The following is a 12,606-nucleotide window of genomic DNA, read 5'->3' as shown; positions in this document are numbered from 1 at the left end:
ACGGACTCGAAAACCAAGGCCAACAAAAATGGCCTCAGAATGTGACGGAGCTGCGTTCATTCCTTGGTCTACTCAACTACTTCGGTAATTTCTTACCTAGATTGAGCACTTTATTAGAGCCACTGCACATGCTGCTCAAAAAAGGCGACAACTGGGTTTGGGCTGTGTCTCAAGATAGAGCTTTCGAGAAAGCTACAAATCTGCTTTGCTCTAACAAGTTGCTGGTACATTATGATCTGTGTAAGCGTCTAGTATTGGCCTGTGAAGCTTCATCATATGGGGTTGTCTGCGTGCTCCAACAAGCTAATGAGTCGGGTAAACTACAACCTGTTACGTATGCTTCTAAAAGTTTGTCAAAGAGCCTACAGATTGGTAGAAAAAGAAGCTTTAGTCTGCGTGTATGAGGTTAAAAATATGCATCAGTACCTGTTTGGTCTTCATTTTGAACTCGAAACAGATCACGAGCCACTCATTTCATTGTTTTCAGAAAACAAAGGTATCAATACCAATGCATCTTCCCACATCAAGAGGTGGGCGCTGACATTATCTGCCTATGATTATTTCATTCGCCAGAGACCGGGCACCGAGAATTGTGCCGATGCACTGAGCCGTCTGCCTTTGCCCACACCGGAGAAGGAAACGCCACAACCTGCAGATCTACTGTTAGTTATGGATGCTTTTGAGAGTGAAGGAGCCCCTGTCACTGCCCAACAATTAGGACCTGGACCAGACAGGACACGATTTTATTGGTTGTAAAACGTTGTGTCCTTAGTGGTGATTGGTCTGCTATATTTATGGAAATGTGTGATAAGACCAAATCTTACAATCGTCGCAAAGATGAACTATCCATTCAGTCAGAGTGTTTACTGTGGGGTAATTGTGTTGTTATGCCTAAGAAAGGCAGAGAGAAATTTGTACGTGGTCTACACAGCACTTATCACGATATTGTCATGATGAAAGCCATCGCCAAGTCTCATGTATATTGGCCTGGAATTGATTCTTATCTGGAATCATGTGTGCATCAGTGCAACACTTGCATGCAGCTCAGCAAAGTACCAGCGGAATTTCCGCTGAGTCTGTGGTCGTGGTCATCCAAACCATGGTCAAGGATCCACATCGATTTTGCGGGTCCTTTCCTGGGTAAGACGTTTTTTGCTGTGGTGGATACACATTCCAAGTGGATAGAGTGTATAATCATGTCATCCAGTACATCCACAGCTACCATTGCGAGCCTTTGTGTCATGTTTGCTACTCATGATCTGCCTGACATCGTTGTGAGCGACAACGGATCTTGCTTCACAAGTCTGGTGTTTCAAGAGTTCATGAAACTCACTGGTATTAAAATGTGAGGTCAGCACCATTCAAACCTGCTTCTAATCGTCAAGCAAAACGTGCTGTCCAAACAATCAAGCAGAGTATGAAACGTGTAGCTCAGGGTTCACTGTGGACTCACTTGTCATGCATATTGCTTAGTTACAGAACAAGACCCCACACGCTTACCGGGGTCTCCCCTGCTGAAGTATTGATGAAGAGAAGTCTCAAGACCAAGCTCTCTCTCGTCCATCCTGACTTGAACAATCATGCTGGAAACAGACGTCAAAATCAGCAGTGGTATCATGATCGTGCTGCTGTGTCATGCGACATCTCTGTTAACGATCCTGTGTATGTGCTAAATTATGGTCAAGGTCCCAAGTGGGTCGCTGGTACTATTACGGCCAAGGAAGGTAACAGAGTGTTTATTGTCATGCTCAAACATACAGGAAACATGTTGATCGGACAAAGCTGTGGCACATAGAGGAACTGGAACAAGTTGAGGAAGATACGATCAGTGACCAACCAACCTATATTCATTCATCACAGGGTTTCGCCGTCATCAATGAATCTGGACTTTCAATCTCTGACATGGTCATTGCCATTCGCATCAGATCGGCCACCCAGCCTTCAGTCATAACTGACTCAGAACGCTCACCCAGTACTGGAATTGAACTGAGACGATCAATTTGTGAGTGGAAAACCCCGGACAGTCTTAATTTGTAAAAAGTTTGATACTAAGATCTTGAAGGGGGATGTTGTCATGTATGTATGCCTGGGGTCACTAGCCACCAGGGGGCGCCACTGTCAGAGGTCATTGGGCTGTACGCATGTGTGTGCGGGCCAGGTATATAAAGCTAGCCACCATGTAATGTGGGCACTTTGGGCCCGAATAAAGCTGAGCCAGGTTTGCACCTGAGTGAGTTTACAGTATTCAGTCTATCGAGTTATTACATACATAACAAAAGGTTCAATGAGAAAGATGACCAAAACAGACGTCAAATTATAAATTGAATGCAACAAACTTTGAAACATGAGAACCTGCAAACAACACCAGCTATATATGTACAAACAACCCTCCTCTTTGAAAGATCAGAAGCCACAAAGAAAGACTGGCTGAGTGGATCATTTTTAACTTTTATCCTCCCCTTCGCTTCTCCCCCCTCCCAACCCTATTACTCCTCCTTAATTCGGCTCCAATGGCTGCAGCAAGGCTGGTGGAACCAGAGTCTGCAAATGGCCTAGCAGGAAGCCCTTGACCAGCTCTGGGCCTGGAAGGCACGGCTGCATACTGCACTATCTCAGGATGGGCGGCAGCAGTCTTGGATAGCTGGGATGCAGACAGCGGCAGGTGCAATGGTGAAGCGGCAGTGGTGGGAGCTGGAATGCTGTCACCCTGAGAGAGGACAGCACCTTCCATTTTGACCCACAAAATGCCATTCCCCCTGGGCATAGCCTCAGCTTCCGGAGCAATCTGCTGGAGCACAGATCGCTGGCCTGCTTCGACACTATCAGATCCTTGTTGAACTGGTGGGAACCCAGAGATGATGGCAGCAGTCAGCGCTTGCGTGGCATCAATCTGAATCTTCATGGGAGCAGACTGAGTCTGCATCACAGTAGGGTGAGTTTGGATGCCACCAAGCACTGAGTCCATTACAGCACTAAGCCATTGTGTTGCTTCAGCCTGTGCTGCAATAACTGCTGCCATGTCATCCATGACACGCGCATGAGGTCTGGGTCCACACGGTCTCTCTCTTTTGCAAACTGCCAAGGATGGGCTCGAATGTGTGCTGTGAGACAAGTGCAATGCTGGAGGCGGACTCCTCCAAACTCATAGCAAGTGCACCCATACTCTCTGGCACCCTTGCCATTGCACCCATAAGCTCGCTGTGCATTGCCAGTGACCGTCTGGCCACAGCCTCAACATCGAGGTTCTCATCTGAGTCGCGCTGAGCAGAACTCAGTGTGAAATCATCCTCCGGGCAGCTGACCCTCGAGCTTCCCTTTCCCTGTGTGTTGCAGCATGCCGCTGGGTCCCGGAGCCTCACCCACATCAGACCCCTGGAACATCACCTCCTCTATCGACATGTCCCCACTCTCTGAGCCAGCTGACTGGTCTGACACTGCCAGAGCTACTGTGTTCTCCCCTTCCTCCTCCTCTCTCACGTCACTGGCACTCGAAGGCTGAGCTCCTGGGCTGCTGGCTCGTTATCTGAAAGCATAAAGGCAGAAAAGTGTGGTTACGTGCAGGGGAGTGGGTAGGAAGGCAGCAAGGAATCGAGACCACATAGTTGCATGTAAAGTGGGAAAGGCTTGTGGTGTGAGAGGGAAGTGGTCTGATAAAAGAGGGCTAGGTGATGAAAATACTGTCATTGTCCCCAGGGGTGTCAGCCTTTCCGACAATAACCATGCCTTGACTCGTACCCCTATGATTGCAACTACTCGCTCCTCGAGGTCGCTTAAGGCCTGCAGGTCTGCCTCAACTCTTCCCATGCATAGCTGCTCCCTCCTATTGTGAGCAAGCTTTACCTGCAAGAAAAAAAGTGTGTAAGTGAATGTGCAGCTATGTGTTTGCCAGATGTGCCTACCATAGTTGAATAGGTGTTAATGTATAGAAGGCGTGAGATGTGGATGTGATTTTCATTAGGTGGGCACAGTTGGTGTGTGAGTGCTGGGTTGTGATACAGTCAGGTTGACATGGTGCCAGAGGTCTTTGAAGAATCATCATCATCATAGGCAGACCCTCGAAATCGCTTCCACTCTAAAAGTGAGTTCTCAGGTGACTGTATAGTCCAATACGATTGCATTAAACTCGTGCAACCTCCGTTAAATACTAAAATGCTGTTATGAAATTTGGCGCTCTGAATTTTATGAGTTTAAGTGAGGCTTCTCCCACTGAGCCTTGCCTATGAAAACAAGCATATCGGAGTCCCAACAGCTTGCCTACTGAAGCAAGAATCTTAAAGAGAGAAGGTATGTGTAATGTATGCACCTGTAAGTATGCTCACAGGTTTGTAGAGCTGTTGCATTGTGAATGGTTTAGCCAGTCACGTGATGTTCACAAGATTCAATAAAACCCCAGTCAGTTGGGTCTAAGTCATCCACGATGAGGCATGCGGTTGTGAGCCTAGTGGTTGAACTGGTAATGTGTAATGTGATTTTTAAACCTTTCTAATAAACTAACTAGTTCTTAATAACAATGTGTTGCTATGAATGCTTAACCAAAGAACCCATGAAGCAAGTACATTACAGTATGTTTTTGAAGGAATTTTTTGGCAGCTTTTTTTTTACATTTGATGTTCCTATTGCTGAATTCTCCTCAATGTAATAATTGGTTTTGCTGGATGGTGCTCTGTTTTTTATTTTATTTTGCTCCTACCAAAATCAAGACCATAAGAACATGCTTCTGGTTATAATTAAAGTTCAATGGCCTGAATACTGATGTGTTTGGGCCCGTGTTGCTGCCTGGAGCTTTAGGTTTGGGTGTCATTGAACATTCTTGCAGGTTTTTAGAAATCTATATCAGAGTCGGGTGTATAGAACCTGATCAGAAGGAACCAACTCTTGTGAAAGCTTTGATGGTGATAAGGTCTTTGTGCGGATCTGAATTAAAAAAAAATACAACATATACCTTTCATGCCTTGCCTAATGTTGGTTAAGGTTTGCCTCAGCATTTTTTCTGCAGAAATATTGATAACCAAATAGTGAACATTCCACCAACATCTGAATTTAACTTGGTAAAATCAAACACATGAGTATGTTGAGGTGCCTTAACCAGACCATTGTTTAGACATCACTATTGTCTGATGTGTGCATTATAATTTAGCAATCCAGATTACTTTTTCTACATGGGACATGCTCGTCTCATAATCTAGGGCTAGTGGAAATTGCCCATGTTATTGTAACTTAGGTGGCTATTGGAAGACAAAGTTTGCCCAGTATGATTGTTTATCAATTTAGTATTATGGTATAGGTTTTGTGCATCTGCTGTCACACTGAGTCTAGAAGATTAGACTTATTTTCTGAAGGCAGTATTATTAGAGCAGGTAGAGAGGGCTACTTCAATTAGGAGATATGAAAAAAGTGTTAAACATACCTACTTCCATATAGGTATCCTGGAGTACCATTGGAGATTTCTGCTTTTTTGAAGAGTGGTAGACAAATATTACCACTTTAGGATACTGTTTTTCTGCTCAGTTTTATTTGCCAAAACTATATTTCACACACTTGTGTGAGCACTCTTATAAAAGGGAACCAATTGGACAGTTCTTCAGATGATCAGATTTTCACCAAGCTGGGTCTCTTAGTAAACCTAGATAATTGCCCATTGGAAACTTCAGAGGAGCTAATTTCTAGACAGTGCAGAAGAAAATGTTGGCACAAAAGTCATTTTTGGACATCAAGATGTAGATGATAAACGTTAAAAACAGCATATCTATAGTAGGACTGTAAGGAGATAGTATTCAGTAATTTTGTGGCCAGAATTACTAAATATCAAGCTGCTATAAACTGCTTTTGCGTAATTGTGGCTTATGTATTCCAGAATTAATTCTGCTTGTGATCCCCAAGTGTAGTAATTCAAAGAAAATTATTTCTTTATGTTCATGATATTTCATGAGTGTTCTGCAGCATTGCTCTTAAAATATAGTTGTAAGTACTTCGAAGTTTCAATGCTCCATGCTCATGCACCTTTAAAAACTACTTTAGGATTCATCATCAAAAGAAGACCAAATGTTATCCAATGGTGCCAACAGTACCCAAAAACTTGAAGACTCCTGAGTTTTCATGGAAAACCTTTATCTACAATGAGAACAGGTCACCTAATTCAGGTACTTAGTTGAGAATAAAGTATGTATCTTGCGGAATGAATATTTATAAAATAAATTATATAGTTAGAAAGAGAATTTTAAATTAAAATCTTTGTAATACAATTTGTGTGTTTCCTTTAAAAGCTGAACTTTATCTGGATGCTACCTGCATCTGTATTGTTAGTTCTCTTGTGTCATTTACTTCAATCTATTTCCATCGCTTATAAGTACAACTATCCATTGTGTTTTTTGGGGGAGGGTGTACTAAAAAGCTGTTATCTAGGTGCTGGGTCTGCGAATATGCACCTATAAAAAGAAGAAAACAAAGAATGACTTGTATCTATATTGGGGGAACAATCTGCTTCCTATGCGCCTCCCGTTAGCGCCTCCGGGGGAACGATAACGGGGAGCTACTGGCTCTGCGACAGGGCGCGGTGAGAGTACTAACGCACGCGAACTTCCCTTGCAGGTTAGTCCTAACACTACGATCCCCTGTGCCCCAGAGAGCGTGATGTCATCTAGTGCACAGCGCCCCAGTACCATCCCGGATGCGAACTTCACTTCCGCCTCCTTCAGCATCGCCAGGAATCAACACTGGCAGCTGCAGGAGGCATTGTGATGTAGGCCGGCAGCTTGGGGAGTGCTAGTTAAAGGGATTGCCGGTGAGGTAGGGGAAAACATTTTATTCTGTTCGAGTACTTGGGGCTGATCGTCGTGGATCGCAGGTGCCGTCGGCGAGCAGAGGATGTGATTTTGTGCAGAGCTTGCAGTAATAGCCCTTCCCGTTAAGGGAGGGAAGGAGCCTCTGATCCCAGCAGCGATCCACTGAACATTGTGCAGCGCTCTGCCGCTACTGCCCATGTTGCCTGGTTTAGCGCTCCAAGGGGTGCTGGTGCTTGATTTAGCACTCCACTTCCTGAAATGCTAAACTGTAAGTTCACGTCAGCTTCACTTGCATAGCGCCCAGCGCTACTTTTTCGCCCCCTCAAACGTTATCGCCTCAAATGGGGCGCTACGCAATTTCTAGCCCATATCGCCTTTCATGACCTTAGGACATTCCAAAGCACTTTACAGCCAATGAAGTACAATAACTACCTATAAGTACCTATAACCAATACAAGCTAAATGCATTGCTTTCTCACCATAATATACCGGATGTTTAATATTATACTGTTTCTACCTTTATTTCCATGATTATTTTCCATGACTATTATGTGCACGTATTTGGTTCTGAGATCATGAAGTTTATATTACAGAAGCCTTTTATTTCAGAAAGGATAATGCTTAATATTAGATCATCAATTGGACATTTTTACAAGACTCAGGGCATAACAGAAACAAGAACATCTCCTTCCAAAAGAAAACTTGAGAAACAGGACCTTGACATCTTTCTCTTCAGAACAAATCAGTGGTAGTTTCCTGTTGGAATGTATCACAAACAGTTCTATTTCAGTAAAACCCATTAGTTTAAAAAAATGCCTGATTTCTGACTGGAGGCTCCATTCCGAAGGATTATAAAGATTCATCTCAATCATCATCATAGGCAGTCTCTCGGAATCAAGGAAGACTTGCTTCCACTCTTAACATGAGTTATTAGGTGGCTGTACAGTCCAATATGAGAACCACAGTCTCTGTCACAGGTGGGACAGTCGTTGAGGAAAAGGGTGGGTGGGACTGGTTTGCAGCACGCTCTTTCCGCTGCCTGCGCTTGATTTCTGCATGCTCTCGGCGACGAGACTCGAGGTGCTCAGCACCCTTCCGTACGCGCCTCATCCACTTAGGGCGATCTTTGGCCAGGGACTCCCAGGTGTCAGTGGGGATGTTGCACTTTATTAGGGAGGCTTTGAGGAGTTTATTAACCACGACTTTCCCACTCTTGCTAGATTCTGAATCATCATCTGGTTCTGACATACCCAGTCTAAAGAGTTCCAAAGTGGGGAACATGCAAACCAGTCATCTTCTCTCTTTTCCCCCGCCCCCACCCTGCCATGTTGGTGTCTGTTCAGAGTATATAGATCAGTAACAGGTTAGTCCTGAAAGTGTAGAAGAACTAAGCAAATATTTCTCAGTTCTATCTCCCATTAGGTTTTTCCCGAGTCCAAATATCTTAAGAAGATCATTTGTACTTTGCCCTATTATGGTATCTGTCCAGTTCACCTAATTTACTGAGGGAGGCAATCAAACTCATGTAAAACATCCAAGAATATAAACATCTGATTATTTTTCTTTTAACGCTGATAGCATTAATTATTTTTGCTGCAAGTCAATTCTGGGTACAAGTACAACGTCTGAAATCCGGAATCCTCGGGACCAAGTCCATGCCGATCTTGGGGGTTTCCGGATTTCAGACAAGGAAATCAGTAGTCTGAAATCCAGAATCCTTGGGACCGAATCCGTGCCGGATTTCGGGTTTTGCCAGATTTCGGACCTCGCCGCGGACTTTATCCGTGCCGGATTTTGTATTTTGCCGGATTTCAGACCGCGCCGCCTGCTGATCCTCTGCTCCTTGCCACTCGCTGAAATGACCGGTTTTCAGATAATTCCGGTTTTCGGAATTCCGGATTCGGGACATTGCACCCTTCCCTTCCCTTCAAGTGGATTCCTGTCCGAGGCAAACATGATTACTAAGATGAAAGTTAACCATTGCAAGTATAAAGCAAAGGATTGGTTTATCTTTAGAAAGTATGATATAGGTAGCCGATTAGGAAACCATTTGGTGGTCATTGCAGGTGCTATCATAACTACTGCAATCATCAGACCCAATACAATTTAAGAAGCAGACATTCTGATGAGACCTCCTAACAGAGAAATATAAACAGAATTTTGATTTGTAATGATAGGAATCAACTTGGCAGATGATATCTATATTCAAAGCTGTTTAAAATCAAGGGACAATGAACAGGAGAATATTCATAGAAACATAGAAAATACATGCAGGAGTAGGCCATTTGGCCCCTCGAGCCTGCAACACCATTCAATAAGATCATGGCTGACCATTCGCTCAGTACCCCTTTCCTGCTTTCTCTCCATACCCCTTGATCCCTTAAGCCGTAAGGGCCATGTCTAACTCCCTCTTGAATATATCCAATGAACTGGCATCAACAACTCTCTGCGGTAGGGAATTCCACAGGTTAACAACTCTCTGAGTGAAGAAGTTTCTCCTCATCTCAGTCCTAAATGGCTTACCCCTTATCCTAAGACTGTGTCCCCTGGTTCTGAACTTCCCCATCATCGGGAACATTCTTCCTGTAACTAACCTGTCCAGTCCTGTCAGAATCTTATAAGTTTCTATGAGATCCCCTCTAATCCTTCTAAACTCCAGTGTATAAAGGCCCAGTTGATCCAGCCTCTCCTCATATGTCAGTCCGGCCATCCCGGGAATCAGTCTGGTGAACCTTCGCTGCACTCCCTCAATAGCAAGAACGTCCTTCCTCAGATTAGGAGACCAAAACTGAACACTATATTCCAGATGAGGCCTCACCAAGGCCCTGTACAACTGCAGTAAGACCTCCCTGCTCCTATACTCAAATCCCCTAGCTATGAAGGCCAACATAACATTTGCCTTCTTCACCGCCTGCTGTACCTGCATGCCAACTTTCAATGACTGATGAACCATGACACCCAGGTCTCGTTGCACCTCCCCCTTTCCTAATCTGCCGCCAATCAGATAATATTCTGCCTTCATGTTTTTTCCCCCAAAGTAGATAACCTCACATTTATTCACATTATACTGCATCGGCCATGCATTTGCCCACTCACCTAACCTGTCCAAGTCACCCTGCAGTCTTTTAGCGTCCTCCTCACAGCTCACACCGCCACCCAGTTTAGTGTAACTTGGAGATATTACACTCAATTCCTTCATCTAAATCATTAATGTATATTGTAAAGAGCTGGGGTCCCAGTACTGAGCCCTGCGGCACCCCACTAGTCACCATCTGCTATTCTGAAAAGGACCCGTTTATTCCGACTCTCTGCTTCCTGTCTGCCAACCAGTTCTCTATCCATGTCAGTACATTGCCCCCAATACCATGTGCTTTGATTTTGCACACCAATCTCTTGTATGGGACCTTGTCAAAAGCCTTTTGAAAGTCCAAATACACCACATCCACTGGTTCTCCCTTGTCCACTCTACTAGTTACATCCTCAAAAAATTCCAGAAGATTTGTCAAGCAGGATTTCCCTTTCATAAATCCATGCTGACTTGGACCGATCCTGTTACTGCTTTTCAAATGCGCTGCTATTTCATCTTTACTAATTGATTACAACATTTTCCCCACTACTGATGTCAGGCTAACCGATCTATAATTACCCGTTTTCTCTCTCCCTTCTTTTTTGAAACAGTGGTGTTACATTAGCTACCCTCCAGTCCATAGGAATTGATCCAGAGTCGATAGACTGTTGGAAAATGATCACCAATGCATCCATTATTTCTATGGCCACTTCCTTAAGTACTCTGGAATGCAGACTATCAGGTCCCGGAGATTTATCGGCCTTCAATCCCATCAATTTCCGTAACACAATTTCCTGCTTTATAAGGATATCCTTCAGTTCCTCCTTCTCACTAGACCCTCGGTCCCCTTGTATTTCCGGAAGGTTATTTGTGTCTTCCGTCGTAAAAACAGAACCAAAGTATTTGTTCAAATAATATGATCCTTCACTTTTGTATTTACTAGAAATGCTAGAAAAGTAATGAGTCGTTCTTGATTTTTGTCATGGCACTCTGAGTCACAGGTCTGAGTATAGAATCATAGAATGGTTACAGCACAGAAGATGGCCATTTGGCCCATCGAGCCCGTGCCGGCTCTCTGCAAGAGCACTTCAGCTAGTCTCAATCCCCTGCCCTTTCCCTGTAGTCCTGCAGTTTTTTTTCTTCAGATACTTATCCAATTTCCTTCTGAAAGCCACGATTGAATCCGCCTCCACCACCCTTTCAGGTAATGAGTTCCAGATCCTAACCACTCGCTGCGTAAAAAAGTTTTCCTAATGTCACCTTTCTGCCAATCAACTTCAATCTGTGTCCTCTGGTTCTCGACCCTTCTGCTAACGGGAACAGTTTTTCTCTATCTATTCTGTCTAGACCCCTCATAAGAGCATAAGAATTAGGAGCAGGAGTAGGCCATTTGGCCACTTGAACCTGCTCCACCATTTCACCATCATCATCATCATAGGCAGTCCCTCGAAACGAGGATGACATGCTTCCACGCCAAAAAAGGATAAGTTCACAGGTGTTCCAATGAAGGACCTAAAATTCCAGCTCCTGAGCTACAAGCTGAAGGGTGGAAGACGCCTGTGCGTGGATTTTTTTAATGTGCGGTGGCCATTGCACACCAGCCACCACATGGGCTTGACAGAGATAGGTCTTGGTCCAATGGCAAGGATTACCCAAGACGACTGGAGACCTGCTCTGCTGCATGGACTTAGTGCGCGCACATATCGCAGTGTGGGTTGGCCCGTGCTGCACCTGGCCCCTGGCCCCGAGCTCATTCCTCCCCTGGGCCCCGATCACATCCCTCCACAGTCTCTCGCCGCTCATTCGCTCCGACCTCACCGCTCCTGCTGTATCTGCCCACACTCCAATCACCGACCTTGACCTTGATGACGTCACTCTTCGCTGCTATCACAGCTCGTGCTGGTCCCTGAAGTGGTATGCCTCCACACTGCTGCCAGGTGCCGCACCTACGCTCCTTTTATAGCCCCAATCTACCATTGGTGTTCTCATGCACCATTTAATAAGATGATGGCTGATCTGATCTTGCACTCAGCTCCACTTCCCTGCCCGCTCCCCATAACCCTCCACTCCATTATCGCTCAAAAATCTGTCTATCTCCACCTTAAATATATTCAATGACCCCCCCACCTCCACAGCTCTTTGGAGCAGAGAATTCCAGTTTTACAACCCTCTGAGAGAAGAAATTCCTCCTCATCTCAGTTCTAAATTGGGGACCCCTTATTCTGAAACTATGCCCCCTAGTTCATGATTTTGAACACTGCTATCAAATCTCCTTTCAACCTTCTCTGCTCTAAGGAGAACAACCCCAGCTTCTCCAGTCTATCCACATAACTGAAGTCCCTTGGGCTAGACTTTCCACTTCACATCGCCCATCTATGGCCCATCTATCGACCAAAATGGACCTCTATCACCAATTTTGAGCAAAAAGTGGAAACTAGGCCCAAAATATTGCTGGAAAAATAGGCCCCCAAGTTTCCACTTTGATTGCTGAGATGATCGCCCAAATGATCGCCCACACAAGGCCCAAACCAAGTTTCAGCACTTAGCATGCACTTCGCTGGGCCGATGCAAGGCCCAAAAGAGTGCTCAAAAATAGTTGCTTTTTCAGGGCCTTAGAGAGGGAAATGGGCATTACAGACGCCATTTTTAGCCTCTGAGGAAGAAGGGTGGAGAATTGTTCTGAGTTATTTAGAGAATAAAATTGATGCAAATTGTACTCAGAAATTTGGAACAGGGAAGATAAATAGGTATTATCAC

General features: G+C 44.7%; 1 protein-coding gene across 10 annotated transcripts in view; it reads left to right on the top strand.

Annotated features, from left to right (window-relative positions):
* Nucleotides 1-12,606, top strand: part of LOC139264307 (uncharacterized) — a 382,502-nt gene that overhangs the window by 211,612 nt on the left and 158,284 nt on the right. For all 10 annotated transcript variants that reach the window (XM_070880566.1, XM_070880561.1, XM_070880557.1 and 7 more), the window contains one exon: nucleotides 6,019-6,140. In XM_070880566.1, the coding sequence (XP_070736667.1) occupies nucleotides 6,019-6,140 (122 nt within the window). The remainder of the gene's footprint in view (nucleotides 1-6,018; nucleotides 6,141-12,606) is intronic.

This window comes from Pristiophorus japonicus, chromosome 5 (assembly GCF_044704955.1).
Source record: "Pristiophorus japonicus isolate sPriJap1 chromosome 5, sPriJap1.hap1, whole genome shotgun sequence".
Taxonomy (NCBI): Eukaryota; Metazoa; Chordata; class Chondrichthyes; family Pristiophoridae; genus Pristiophorus; species Pristiophorus japonicus.
This window is presented reverse-complemented; position numbering and strand designations above follow the sequence as displayed.